Source organism: Thalassophryne amazonica, chromosome 1 (assembly GCF_902500255.1).
Source record: "Thalassophryne amazonica chromosome 1, fThaAma1.1, whole genome shotgun sequence".
Classification (NCBI taxonomy): domain Eukaryota; kingdom Metazoa; phylum Chordata; class Actinopteri; order Batrachoidiformes; family Batrachoididae; genus Thalassophryne; species Thalassophryne amazonica.
The window spans coordinates 70,736,643-70,752,356 of record NC_047103.1 but is presented as its reverse complement, the minus strand read 5'-3'; the positions used below and the strand labels follow the sequence as shown (position 1 = coordinate 70,752,356).

Sequence of the window (15,714 nt, the reverse complement as noted above, 5' to 3'; positions counted from 1 at the left end):
GTGGCTGGTGTCTCCCTTAGAGCTAAGGTGAGAAGTTCGGTCATCTGTGGGGAGCTCGGAGTAGAGCCTCTGCCTCCTTTGCAATTGAAATGAGGCCAGCTGAGGTGGTTCGGGCATCTGGTAAGGATGTCTCCTGGTTCCAGGCACGTCCATCTGGGAGGAGACGGTGGGGAAGACCCACGACTAGGTGGAGAGATTAGATCTCCACACTGGCCTGGAAATGCCTCAAGAGGTGGTCACTGTGGCACAGAAAAGGGAAGACTGGGAAGATGAGTGAGTGATGATTACTTTGTAAATGTTATTTTGTCATTTTGGGGACAAACAGCTGACTCTTGATTTTTTTATATATATGATTTATATCTTAATCAAACATGCCCCAGTCATTCTCAGACTGGCACTCACTGTTGCCTGACAAGGTTTGATCTGGATCTGATCCGGATTGTGGATTTTGTGGACATTTGTATTTAATATTGAAAAGCCATATGATGTACATTTTGCATCATATCTCAATCAAAAGTGCTTCAATCACTCTCATTTGTGCCAATGAGGTGCAAACTGGCACTTTCAATGAACAGACTAGTCGGACTTGCATCTGATCCATATTGCGGATTTAGCGGATATTTGATTAATATTGAAATGGCCTTTTGATCTATATTTTGTATTATATTTTAGCTTATGAAAAGCCACTTCTAACAGGACTTTGGGTTTGTGCTCTATGAGAGCGATGCTCTAGTTTTCAGAGCAATCTCTGATTTAAGTAGATCTTCGCTCGATCTTTACAACTGCTTTATCATCAGTTATGATTCTAAACATTCCACACATTGCAAATAGGCATATATGCCTATGCCTGTGCATATGTATACATGAATATTTCTCTTACTCAAGGTGTCTTAGCATGGCAGAACAATAGTAAATCAACAAAGAAGTGCATGAGTTGTTGATTACTTGATTATATTTTGGAAAATGTAAGCATTTTCTGTGTTCTTGTGGTTTGCTCCGTTAATGTTCAAAAAATTAATTTAAAGTGACAAAATATCCTCAAGGAGTCGCAAGACAAAAAAAATGGTGAAGAAATTCACATTTCATGAGCTATTTCTTTTCAGTATCCACATTTTGCAATTCACGGTTTGCGGAGAAATTCCATGATTTGCAGCAGAGTCCCTTTTTGGGGGTTAACAGCACTTATGAGATGGCTGGCCTGAATGATACCACTGAGGTATAACACTTTGCACTGACTTAAAACTGGGACATTTTAGAATCAGATCTATTCTGGACTCTTCTGTATGCTGTTTATCTGTGCTTTGTTCATTTATACTCTGTTTTATGTTCTCTGTTACTGTTAGAATGGTGTAATCAGTGGGTCACTTATCTGAATCTGGTCTGTTTGAGGTTTTTTTCCTCAAAAAACACCAGTGGAAGTCTTTCCTTACCACTGTTGCCTATGTACTTGCTCTGGGAGTTAGTAAGGTGAGACCTTACCAATATGAAGTGCCTTGGGGTGACTTTGTTGTGATATGGTGCTACATACGAGGTCTGTTAGAAAAGTATCCGACCTTTTTATTTTTTTCAAAAACCTGATGGATTTGAATCACGTGTGCTTGCATGAGCCAACCTTGAACCTTTGTGCGCATGCGTGATTTTTTTCATGCCTTTCGACTGCGTCATTTTCTGGTAAGCAGCATCAAATTTTGCCAGAAACTGGGCGAGAGGCAGGTGGAAACCATTTGGATTATTCAGACAGCTTTTGGTGACGATCCTCTGGGCATCACAGAGATTAAGGAGCGGTACAAACCGGTTGAAAAGACCGCTGCACAACGGTGGAGAGCGAGCCACGCTCCGGGCAGCCATCAACATGCTGAAATGACCAGATCATTTCCAAAGTGACAGCTGTGGTGATGCGGGACCGTCGTGTGATTATCCGAGAAATTGTGGAAGAGGTGGACATCAGCACTTTTTCGGCACATTCCACTGTGACAGAAGATTTGGCCATGAAAAGAGTTGCAGCGAAATTCATCGGCATGAAGCTGATGGCGGGGCAAAAGCGCCACCGTGTTGAAGCCTCACAGGATATGTTGTGACATGTCCAGCTCTTCCACCATTCGGAAGATTCAGACGGCTGTCGGTGGCTTTTCAGTCGTGTGACTATCCGAGAAATCTTTTAATTATTCAAAAACACAGGTTATGCAAAGCACAATATTGCTTAGCATAAATGAATGCCTACATTTAACACAGAGAATACATATTAACTTGCAAAATCACTTCAAAATAAAATTCACACTTCAACTTGGAATCTGTGCTACATAGAATACATAGAATAGGCCTGAGTGGCACATCCTGTTTGTGGATTTTGGGCAGTCCATAGATGCATGGAGCGGTGTCCCCCGGGTACAGTCTGTAGTATGTCTGCCTGTCGATGAGTCCCTCTTTCTCCAGGTTTTGGAGGTAGCTAATGATTTTCTTCTTATAGCCACATGTGGGGTCTCTCTTCAGATGTTTGTATGTACAGGAGTCACTGAGCAAGTTGTTGATCTTGGCCTTGTAGTCCGATGTGTTCAGGACCACTGTGCATCTGCCTTTATCCGCTGGCAGGATAAGGATGCTTTGGTCCTTCTGCAGTGCCAATCTGTACATGGAGCGAGTGGAGAAGACAGCCTTGACGTCATTCACGGGCATCTCTCCCAGTCACTGGTTCAGATATGTCGATGACACATGGGTTAAAATCAAGCAACAGGAGGTCGAGGACTTTACAGAACACATCAATTCGGTGGATTCCAATATCAAGTTCACACGTGAGGATGCCAGAAACAACCATTTAGCCTTCTTGGACTGTGATGTTATGATTGGAGAGAACAGGCAGCTCCAGACGTTTACAGAAAACCCACTCAAACTGACCAATATCTGCTCTTTGGCTCAAACCACCCCCTTGAACACAAGCTCTGGGTGATCAGGAATCTTCAACACAGAGCCTACAGGTGCCACAACTGCAGAGGGAAGGGCCTAAAGAAAAACAACTTGTACGGAAAGCCCTCACAGTATGTGGGTACCCACGATGGTCCCTGGACAAAGTGCAGAAGTCCAGAAACAAAGAGACCAGATAGACAGAAGATGGAGACAAGAAGAAGAGGAGTGTCTCTCCCTTATTTAGCAGGAGTAGGGGAAAAAACTACAGAGAATCTTCAGACAGCACAAATCCCAGTTTACTTTAAACCGGTTAACACCTTGAGACAGAAATTAGTTCACCCTAAGGACAGGATCCCTAGTTACAAACAGAGCAATGTAGTGTATTATATCAGATGTCAGGAAAACTGTAATGAACACTACATAGGTGAGACTAAGCAACCTTTAAACAAGAGGCTATACCAGCACCGCAGGGAGGTTGCCAGTGGACCTCAGTCTGCAGTTCATCTCCACCTGAAAGACACTAACCACACGTTTGAGGACAAGGAAGTTAAAATCTTAGCAGAGAGAAGAAATGGTTTGAGAGAGGTGTCAAGGAAGCATTCTTTGTAAAACAGTTGAAACCCAGCCTTAACCGGGGGGGCAGGTCTCAGACACGCTTTGTCCCCTGTTTACAATGTGGTACTCAGGTCAAAGCAGTTTCAGTCTTTTGTTCATGGTAATGAGTCATTCACGTCATCAGGAGAGTCATCAAGGGAGCCATCAGGGGAGGCTTCCATTCCATCATTAGGAGAGGGCTAACTAGAGCACAATAGGTGCTAATTAGAACTATTGTTTAGTCACTAGCCTATAGCAGTCGGCCTCTCGGTAGGAGGGGTCTGGTTAGGTTAAAAACTCCAGCTTTTGTTGGCTTCTGGTTTATTCTTCTCTACAAGAGTCAAGACAGAAGCCAGACTACCAGAGCAAGAATTTTAGCTGAGGAAGCTTCTGTGATTTGAAGCGAAACGTTCTCATGTCAAGCAACCCAGTCCAGTCGAAGATTCAAGCTTCTCTACTATGGAAACCACCTGGACAACTGAGAGCCTACACAGAAACATTACTGAACACACGTTTTCTGCAGGCAGCTAAGTCAGATTTATTGCACTATTTTTTTTTCAGATTTGATTGTATGTTTCTTCCAATACAATGCATTAGTGAAGGTTATGTCCTCAGACCTTGCAGCGACATTTATCCGAAACATAGCATACAGTTTGTCATTTTAACTATCAATAATCAGTCAATAGCATAAGTGCTGCTGCCCATCTTTTCTGACATAAAATAGGACACACTAAAAAACCAAGCTACTGCAATGTCCCACCTGACAAAAACTACTCTATTACTTCATCGTTTATGACATGTAATTATTATTCTCCAAGAATAATTTCCTCCTCAGACTTTACGGCCTTCTAATCCTACAGTGGAGACAAGCTAAGCACTGATGAATGCTTGTTTCCAGGAAATAGAGGGCATACTCAAGTATGTATATGAATGTTAGGTAGGAATGAATAGATGTTTTCATGGTTTTGGAACAGTGGTAAGGGGAGGTGGGTTGTGAGATGAGGGAAGGTTGGAGAGGGAGGAGGCAGGGAGTAGAATATGCAGAGAAAGGTGGAGATGATGAAAGCCTGTCGGGGCAATGAAAGGCCTTCATTCATTTGAAGCACATACTTCGCGGAGGTAGTCGGCTCCAACCTGAGTCCTTTATGAATACTGTTTATGAAAATTGGTCAACTTGAGAAAATAAATGGCACTTTGAATAAAGGACTAAATAAAATATTGTATTTACTATTTTTTGTTGGTAAAATTGCCCCAGATCTTGTGAAAACTCACAAGAATAATTTAATAAGGAACAAAATTTGAATTAATTAATTTATGAAATAATAATCATAACAGCATAATCTTCATTATCAGGTCAGGTCAGCATTGGGAGCATGCACTCCTGCCTGGCCATCCATTGCACTATAGAACCTCCTCTTCCTCCATCATCATCATCATCATCATCGATCAGGAAGTTAAGTGGTGTCCCCGCTGAGGATAAATATAATTATTGATTGTGCAATCATTTTAATTCAATTAATTTAAATCAGATCATAAGTCACCCCAAGGCACTTAACAAGAGTAATGTCAAACCTTACCTACCCACCAGAGCAAGCACATAGGCAACAGTGGTATGGAAAAACATATGCAGTTTTTTGATTGTAGGAAGAAACCTCAAACAGATCATACTCAGAGAGGTGACCATCTGTTTTGGCCATACTACCAATGACAAAAATCAAATAAAGTACAACAGAGAAATGTCCAACATTCTAAAAGGGTGATAGAAAAAGCATCCAGATACTTGCCAGTTCCAGTAGTCATAATGACCAACCTGCCAACAAAGAAGTAATAGTGGTCCTGGGCACACAAAGAGTGTCCATCATCTACATCTGACAGTTAATTGACTTGAAAAACCCATTTTAAAATATACACACACCCTGGAAAATAAAGGAAGGGGTCTGGAAACACTGGCTTCAATGCACAAAACAGGTATTTCCTTATGTAGCAACAGCCACCTTGGATCTCCAAGCAAAATGGGAACAAAGAACAGACAGGAGGTCTATTCCAAAAATTGCACAGACGCTGTTAGCTGACTATTTTCATGCCCTCCACTGGTTAACCTGTAACTGGACACACTGTTTTATACACATGCCATTTCTGTACCCTCTTTTGAATACATTAATTCTAGGCACCCAATACTTTGTCAAAGCAAAATTATCTGTAGATGTTCTTTGCTGTTTGATCAGTCTGTAATCTGATTCCTAAATATGTGAGACTTCTGCATTGCAAGCTAAATTAATTCAACTGAATTTGAGTTAAATTAATACCAATTTTAAAAGCTTTTAGAAGGACACCTGACAAAAGCTGAAGTGTCTGTGTACACAGTGAAGGTGGCACTCTCTGCATTATGGTTTTCTGTGTGCATACAGTAAAAATGGATCACACGACTCTTAGATGATCATGGGTTCTAGATTGGATAGTGTTTATAAAATAGACAGCTGACATTCAAGAGTGGTAGCAAATTATGCAGTTTCTATCTTGATTTTAACTAAAAGTGCAGGAAATTAAAATGAGAAAGTTGTCTGAATAATTGTATTTATTATTTTGGCACATTTAGTTGATGTCATGTTTAACAACTGCTAAGGTTGAGATATTTCCTTTGTTCAGAACTTGCCTGGTTATCAGGGACTGATTAATGGTCATATCAACATCCATTGTTCACTGTTGTTATCTAATAGTTCTAATTTCTCCAAAAATATTAGTCCTATCAACTATCCATTTTTTCAGCATTCATCCTTGTTCCAAAATACGTAAGCATACCAAATGGCAAATGTCAACTCTCCCCAGTTTCTCCGTGATCGAAGGTACACACACGCATACATGTACACAGAGGTCACTTGACTTTTAATATATAGATGGCACAACAAGCCATATTATTACAGATGTCTGAAATATAATTCTCACAAAGGAGCCATTTGGTCATCTTAATGGTAGCGGTTACCATCGTGTCGTGCAATGCTTGCGACTTCTAAAAGATGACGTCATTTTCAAGTGGTGAATGGTTAAATCCATCATGACTCACTGTTTTAAGACACTCACCTTAAAGCTTTGGTCGGTTCAACATTCATATTTTGAAAATAAACTTGAACTAATCAATAAAAATCTTTGTGGTTTTTGGTGGCCTGCAAACCAGCATTATCAGGTGCATCCCGCCACCTATTGTGTCAGAGTGTGTAGAATCATGACTTTAATTATTATAAGTCAATACAAAACAGAATGTGAAACAATAAAATTAAACATAAAATAATCAAAACATACAATAAATACTTAACACTTTGGAAACAGCACAAATTCGATAGCTTTCACACACTCATGCAGACTTTTAAATGGCTGAACAAGCACACTTTGTGAGCACTGTAGATTATTTAAAACCTAAAACAAAACTACCATGTTGATGCGCTGATCACAATGGTGTACTGAACTTTTTTAAAACTGAACTTTTTTTGATAACTACTGTTCACCAGAGCCAAGACAGGTACCTTAGGTAATTTTAATAAAACATTATTTTCCAACAACATTGATTTCAAAATCTAATCAACTTTTCCTTTACCAAACATCATCCATCTCTCCACCAAACATTAATAAAATCAGTTTAAGTACTTGTCAAATATGCCACTGCCAAACAGACAAAGTAACAGAAGGAACTGAAAACAGTATTCACTTGGTGGAGCTGACAACAAGTACTTCGAGCTGACACCGAGAAAGTATTCACAGCACTTCACTTTTTCCACCTTTTGTTATGTTACAGCCTTATTCCAAAACTGAGTAAATACATTTTTTACCCCAAAATTCTACTCTCAACACCCCATAATAACAAGATTTTTATTTATTTTATTATTTAGGTTCAAGGTTCAAGGTTACTTTATTTGTACCAAAAGGTAAATTTGTTTTGGCAGTGAGTCACACTGCCAAAACAATTTATTTATTTATTTATTTATTTATTTATTTTTTTTGCAAATGTATTAAAAATAAAAAAAACTAAGGAATCACATGTACATAAGTATTCATACCCTTTGCTTTAATACTTTGTTGATGCACCTTTGGCAACAATTACAGCCTCAAGTCTTGAATATGATGCCACAAGCTTGGTGCACCTATCTTTGGGCAGTTTTACCCATTCCTTTTTGCAGCACCTCTCAAGCCCCATGTGGTTGGATGGTGAGCGCTGGTGCACAGCCATTTCAGATCTCTCCAGAGATGTTCAATCGGATTCGAGTCTGGGCTCTGACTGGGCCACGCAAGGACATTCACAGAGTTGTCCTGAAGTCACTCCTTTGATATCTTGGCTGTGTGCTTAGGGTCATTGTGATGAACCGTCACTCTACTCTGAGGTCAAGAGCGCTCTGGAACAGGTTTTCAGCCAAGATGTCTCTGTACATTGCTGCATTCATTTTTCCCTCAATCCTGACTAGTCTCCCAGTTCCTGCCACTGAAAAGCATCCCCACGGCATGATGCTGCCACCACCATGCTTAACTGTAGAGGTGGATTTGGGTATTTGAATAGTGGTGCCTGGTTTCCTCCAAACATGACACCTGGCATTCACCCCAAAGATTTCAATCTTTGTCTCATCAGACCTGAGAATTTTGTTTCTCGTGGTCTGAGAGTCCTTCAGGTGACTTTTGGCAAACCTCCAGGTGGGCCGCAATGAGCCTTTTACTGAGTGGCCTCTGTCTGGTCACTCTACCATACAGGCCAGATTGCTGTATTGCTGCAGAAATGGCTGTTCCTTCTGAAAGGTTCTCCTCTGTCCACAGAGGAATGCTTCACATTTACAGATAATGGGAGGCCACTGTGCTCATTTGGGACCTTCAAGAAGCATAATGTTATGTACCCTTCCCCAGATTGGGTGGCGAGACAATCCTGTCTCGGATGTCTACAGAGAATTCCTTTGACTTCATGTTTGGTTTGTGCTCTGAGATGCACTGTGAACTGTGGGACCTTATATGTAGACAGGTGTGTGCCTTTCCAAATCATGTCCAGCTGAATTTATCCCAGGTGGACTCCAGTTAAGCTTGTAGAAACATCCCATGGATGATCAGTGGAAACAGGATGCACCTGAGCTCAATTTTGAGCTTCATGGCAAAGGCTATGAATACTTATGTCCATGTGATTTCTTAGTTACTGTTTTATTTTTAATTAATTAGCAAAAATCTAAAAAAAAAAAAAAAAAATCACGTGTATAGAATTTTGAGGGAAAAAATGAATTTCATCCATTTGGAATAAGGGTGTAACATAAAAAATGTGAAAAAGGTTCAGCACTGTGGAATACTTTCTGCATGAACTGTAATGCACTCTTTCATTACTACACTCCTCAAGGCTCCCTACCAATCACAGTGGATTTACTTTTGTTCCAAAGCATAGGACAGACCACCACACAGATAGAACCACCAATCAATGCAGGTAAAACAACACCTTCTGGAAAAAGTCGCTGTCAATGTTAGATGCAAATCCGCACAGGTATGCAAACCATGCCATGTCCCACTGATGGTGACAAGGTGCAGCACAAAAATGGCTTCAAAACAACAAGAACAATCATTCACGATCAGAATGACTGTGGTCATTCCAGCTGCTCATGAACAAACCAGCACTCTCTCCAAAGCAAACTCAACTGCCCTACAGCTTGTCAGTAACCTTTAACTCCAACCCGAGAAGGTCACAGGGGTCACAACAATTCAGCCATTGTCTATCATTATCTAGTACCAGAGGCAGCCTGTGTAAGAACATGTTTAAATATTACCACTGCAGTGAGAATTACATTCTACAACAGTTCTCTTGGTCTTTTCTTGACGAAAGATGGTTTTCTGTGATTTGCTATCATAATGCCTTCAGGGGCTTCTGTTCCTCAGAAAATGATAAACCCTTTTGTTTGTCCAAATCAAACTTACATCACCATCCTGCAATAGATATTTCCAAGGAAATACCTGACAGACAGTAACAATCAAACAAACAGCAATACTTGGAGTGCTTAAACAATTTAATTTACTACTGATTGATTTTCCTAGCATCTTTTGAAATTGTAAAGGTGAGCTGTATCTGCTTGTAGTTTTAAAATAAGATTTAAAAAAAAAAACACAAAATGCTCCTTTTACATTGAGAAATTAACAGTCACATTTTCCAGAAAGAAAAAAAGATGACAGAAGTGTAGTCCACTTCAGCATGTTATCTCCACTGAGGAAGAAATTTTATTACTGCTCTTCTTTTGTTTTATCTCAAGCAAAAATGAAAACATTCTGGTAAACTTGTCTCAGTGAACAGCTGATTAAATTTTGAACCAGCTGCAGATCTAGAATTGGTCTTATTCTTTTTCTTTATTTTATTAATATCTCCCATTTATGATCACTCTTGTTCAAATTTCAAAAAGACAAAAAGGTTCATTCATTCATTCATCTTCAAACCGCTTTTCCAGGTTCGGGTCATGGGGCAACTGCTCAGCAGGGGACCCCAGACTTCCCTTTCCTGTGCACATTGGACCGCCTCTGACTGAGGGATCCCGAGGTGTTCCCAGGCCAGTGTGGAGGTATAATCTCTCCACCTAGTCCTGGGTCTTCCCCAAGGTCTCCTCCCAGATGGAATGTGCCTGGAACACCTCCCAAGGGAGGTGCCCAGGAGTCATCCTTACTAGATGTAGGCCTGGGTCAAGAACAACTTCAACTGATTTGAGCCAGATGTAGTTGCCCCAAGGGCTTCACACTCTTTCTCTTCACACTCTTTCAAGACTTTCTCATTCTGCTAACAACTATAAAGGAGCATATGGATTGACTTTGGTCTTGGACTTGGTCATCAGTCTTTCTCAAGATAGACTTGTTTTCTTACTAGCAATTCTATAACTCCAAAAATGAACACTAAAATACACTATCACTATCAGCGATCATGCTCCTGTGTCACTTTCCATGCAAGTAGAATCTATTCTAAACTGTCTCACTCATGGTGCTTTAACTACCTTTTCCACTAGCAATATAAGTACTTGGCATGAAGCTCTCTTCTAAATTGCTAGAGTTAGTTCACCTGAACTTCGACCACTTATGGACAAAATCTGTAATGATTTAAAACAACCTTCCCATCTTCCTATTAGGATGAAAGCAAACATGGAATTAGCAACAACCACATCTCATTCGCTGTAGCTGATGCTACCTCACCACGCAAGTTATACTTCTCATCTGGTCTCTCTAAAGAATGATAATAAATACATTCAAACAAAGCAACACGCTGCTCACCTTTCTTGGTAATGCCATGATTATGATACACTCACACCATGAGGGAAGCAGGTTGCAGGCTACCTGGAAAAACTTCCTCATCCAAGAGTCTTGTGCCGAACACGGTCTATACCATTGCATCAATAGAGGCGTGGTCACTCCTGAGGAGAGGCTTGGCGATCTTCTTCTTACAATCCACAATGATAGTGACCGTCTTCTTTTCCACACTGATGGCCACACGATGCCACCTGATCAAAGACACAAGCACAGGCAACCAGTTTACAACATCACAGATTCCTTGAGGTGCTCGTGTTTAACAAATTAAATGTGCAGAACAGTATGAATTATTAGTCCTGATTTTTTTTAAATCACCATTCAGGGATTGTGTCATTGAAAGCCACCCAAAAACAATCATCATTACTGAAGCAAATGCTCCAGAAGATGGGTGTCACAGTTGTGTGTCATATGCTTGGCACTGACAGTACACGTAAGTGTGACACCTCTTCAGAGCTGCGTTTATAAGGCTGCTGCCATACCAGGCAGCAGTGCAACCACATTCTTGCCCCCACCACTTTGGCCTGTTTAACATGGGATTACACTCATTAACTTTAATTAATCCTCCTTCTGGGTTACTCGCATGACAGACAGTAGCTGTGAACATTGTGGAAAGTGTGTGTCAGGACGCGGGAAGGCCGGTGCAGGAAACACACAGTCAAACATTTGTTCTCAGTAGAAGATGAGGTCTGGGAGTGCTGCAGCAAAATGCTGAAAGTCACAGCTACAGATCAATATCTGATCAATTGCAACCCCAAATCAGAAAAAGGTATGGACAATGCAAAAAATAAATAAATGAAGAGTTCAGATTGCAAACCCCAGTAAGTATTTTTTATTTTTTTTTTAATGAAGAAAATGCAGTTGAAAATGGAGATTTAAAGGAAACCATATTCCGAAATGCACAGATGTCATCATAAAAGAAAACAGTTTGTTCAAATTCTTTCATATTTTGCACACTGATGGGACAGTGCGCAAAATATGGATCTGGAATACTGATTGCATCTGCCTACAGTTACACAGTTCCTCTTTATGATGGTCCAACTCAGATGTCTCTGAGCTCAGAGATGTTGACGCCATTTATTTTTAATGGAGTAAAGTTTGAAGTGGCATTAGTCGTACATCAAGCATTAAAAGATTAATGCTTGATGTACGACTTCAGTTGTTCAACAGTCCGGGGTCTCCATTGTCGTATTTTGTGCTTCATAATGCGTCACACATTTTCAGTGGGCGACAGGTCTGGACTGCAGGCAGGCCCGTCTAGTACCTACACTCTTTGACTATGAAGCAACGCTGTTGTAACATGTGCAGAAATGACAGAAGCGTCAACTAAAAATGTATGGTTTTGGAGATATTGGGGTTTTGCATTGTGAACTCTTCAAAGGTATTATTTATTAAAAAAATAATAAAAATCAAAATAAAAATATCCATGCTGATTTTACATCTACCTTGACTTCTTACTTCTGTTTCACAGGATGAAGCCAAGATATTTCATGGTTTATTTGGTAAACTTCATTTCATTTACAGTACTTCCATTCCTGCATTTCAGGCCAGAAATACATTCAAAAGAAGTTGAAATGGGGAATTTAGGGCTGATAATGAGGTTAAAAAAATTAAATAATGATTTCTGTGAACAGGTGATGTCAACATGTGATTGCAATCATGATTTGGTGCAAAAGCAGTATCCACAAAGGGTGGAGATTTTGGTAAGCAAAGATGGGCAGAGATCTAAACAAGCTGGATGGCATGAAGTGGTAGGACACAAATGCAGGATTCATAAGTCAGCGTAACAGTGTTTAATGCCAGTCCAGGCAGGACTCAGTACACAAAAAGGAGGCCAATATAGGGCCCTTCACATATAGTATGATGTAATCGAATTGCGCATGAAGTGCACATAAAGCAGGAATCGTATGCAATAACGTGGTCAAATCGTTGCTGCCTCGTACACCTGTTGCTATAACGATTTGTGCACACCAGTGTCTCTGAAGACAGAGTGTGTGCTGGTGAGAGCCCTGAACCGTCTCGTGGCAGGTGTCGGACAAATCCAGGTGACACGCACAACATCTAACAATGCTCGTTTGGCACATAGAAAATGTGTGTCCATTTGGACTATTAGCACGACAGCAGTCTGCAGACAATCACTGTCGAGCTGGATGTGAATTTGTCTAAGTTCCCCACGGACTGGGAGTTGCCAAGTACACGTGGTGTGCCAGAGTGTCGGCTCCCCTAACAACACGTGTGCGTGTGGTTCACGTGCTCCCCGCAGGCAAGGCGCCTCTCATCTGATCACAGAGTGATGTCCACAGCTGCAGACAATGTCCTGTGTTTGACAGACATGCACGTGTGGTGTGCTTGCTGTCATCATGTGGAAATACATAAGTACATATAGCGCATTTGCAAAGGGCTGGAGAAATGGACCATCAGTTCAAGTGGACATGGAGCATGCAATCTGAATGTCACATCTGTCTGGCAGGACGCGTGTTGGGCTGTGAGGGCTGTGAGTGGCGTGCTGCGGGACGTGATGTGGTGCAGCTGCTCGCATTGTGTTCCTGCTCGCATGACACCGTTGCATGCACGACACCATCTGCACCGGGATCATGCACACCTCCCCCTTGGCTCGATGTTTTTTGTGGTTCACTCATCCAACCTGTTCCACCATGAGTCACCCTGATTTGTACTTATTCGTACTATGTGTGAAGGGGCCCTAACAATGGTAGTCAAAGCGTTTGGCAGAGGCAGAATCCGAAAGTGGGCAGGACAGATTGAAAACAAGGGTAAGCAATAGCTGGACAGGATACTTGGAGGACAAATGCTTGAAAGTGGTACAAAGCACAACAATCTCGCAACAGGATGAGGGATAAGGGGATCAGCTTGGGACTCGATGAGGGCAGTCGCATCTCCTCCACTCTCTCTTATCTCTGCCCTCTGCTTAACCTTCAAGTCTCTACCTTCACCAGACTGTGATTCCTCAAATTATATTGGATACTGGTTCTATTGGACTACTATTGGATTAACCATGGAATTGATCAGCTGGTCTCTGAACGCTATTGACACCATCTTTTCTACAAGAAGGTCAGGACTGGGGGATCCTACCTGCCCAGACGGAACGTATCCTGCAGGCTACGTTCTTGACTCCTGGGGGTCTTGGCGTATTGCATGCTTGGCACCTTACTCCGTTGAGGACATCGAGGATTTATTCATATTTGGTCTTATGGTAGCAGGGCTGGTACTTTCTGGCTTATGTGCTGCCATGATCTATCAGAAAATTGGCAAGACGGCGGCATCAAGAACCCACGGCCCCCTCGCTTGTCCGTCTTGATTAACAAGGTGGGCAAGGCATTGCATTCTCAGACTGCGATGACTCTTGAACTCAGAAGCAAATTGGATGACATCTTGGAGCAGATATGTGCCTTGCAGATGAAGTTGAAGATTTCGGATGGCCGGGGAATACCGTATTTTTCCGGACTATAAGTCGCACTTTTTTTACATGTTTGGCCGGGGGTTGCGACCTATACTCCGGTGCGACCTTATAAATGAAAAATATACCGGTAGGATCTCAGTTAATTTACTGTAACAAAACAATTTTACGTGACAGAGTCGATCTAGTTTTAAAATGGCCACCGGAAAAGGAAATGCAATGCATCATGGGCACTGTAGTATGACGGCCATCCTATAGTTCACGCTGGTCGCGATAACCAATCAGAGAACAGAACTTTGGACGCGTATTCCTCACCTCACCCACCGCGTGTGAAGCTGACGAACTCGGTGCTTGCTGTTATTCCGGCTTGGCGAACAGAACAGCTTCAACCCTTGGATATCAATGTGAGCAGAGTGTTTTAAGTTGACGCTGAGAGTGTGTGGGAGCATTGGGTGAGCGACGGCGGAGGATTAGCGTGTGCACTTGGAAGGAGCTGGCGTCGAAGATTGTGAAAAGCGTTTGAAGCAGACGAACATGGTGTTTATTCCGGGATGGCTAACAAGGACAGCTTCAACCCTTGGATATCAGTTGTGAGGCAGAGTTGACGCTGAGAGCTGCATGGGAGCACTGAGCGATGGCGGAGGATTAGCGTCTCCACTTGGAAGGAGCTGGATCGACACCGCTGGGAGGTCATGAGCTGCGCAGGTAGGTGCTGCATGGTTCGGCTCGCAATGTGGTCCGCAAAATACAAACATATCTGTAGGTAAAATGCAGCTCACGAGAGGGCACTCGAGGCTTGTGTGACTGTTCCTGCGACTTCTGACTACCATAGAAAAATAAAAATTTTAACGTTACTGATAACATAACAAGACAACGGAGAAGGCCCGAAAAAATGCCACCAAAAAGAAAATCATACTCTGCAGATTACAAGTTGCGACTGGTGAAATATGCATCCGAAAACGGTAGCCGTCACAATATTATCATCTGAACTTTTCATGTTAACATACCTGTATGTCCATGGGACTTATAGTCCAGTGGACCTTATTTATGGTTTATTTTTCTTTATAATGGATAAAAGTGGCTGGTGCGACTTATACTCCGGTGCGACTTATTTATGGTTTGTTTTTCTTTATAATGGATAAAGTGGCTGGTGCGACTTATACTCCGGTGCGACTTATAGTCCGGAAAATACGGTATTCTTAATTCATAATTGGGAATATTCTTAATTCATAATTGGGATTTGGTTATTCAAGTGGAACTGTAAAAAGTGTTTTTCACTGCTCAAACCACAACACGGCAGGCTTATCAAGACTGAAAGACATATTGCCCGAGTGTTTTTCCTCCAGAGGAATGTCTTCAGGACTTGGTGATTATTTGGCTGTTTTCTTATCTCAATTCACAAAGACAATAAACTGTTTCACAGGAGTGAAGCATGCTCCACTCTCTCGCACCACACCCCACCCCTACCCCCCATCACACACACCCCACTCCGGCTTCTGTTCACGTGACCCCCCCCT

General features: G+C 41.7%; 1 protein-coding gene across 4 annotated transcripts in view; it reads right to left on the bottom strand.

The window, feature by feature from the left end:
• Positions 1 to 15,714, bottom strand: part of col11a1a (collagen, type XI, alpha 1a) — a 363,765-nt gene that overhangs the window by 269,207 nt on the left and 78,844 nt on the right. For all 4 annotated transcript variants that reach the window (XM_034171602.1, XM_034171606.1, XM_034171594.1 and 1 more), the window contains exon 4: positions 10,813 to 10,976. In XM_034171602.1, the coding sequence (XP_034027493.1) occupies positions 10,813 to 10,976 (164 nt within the window). The remainder of the gene's footprint in view (positions 1 to 10,812; positions 10,977 to 15,714) is intronic.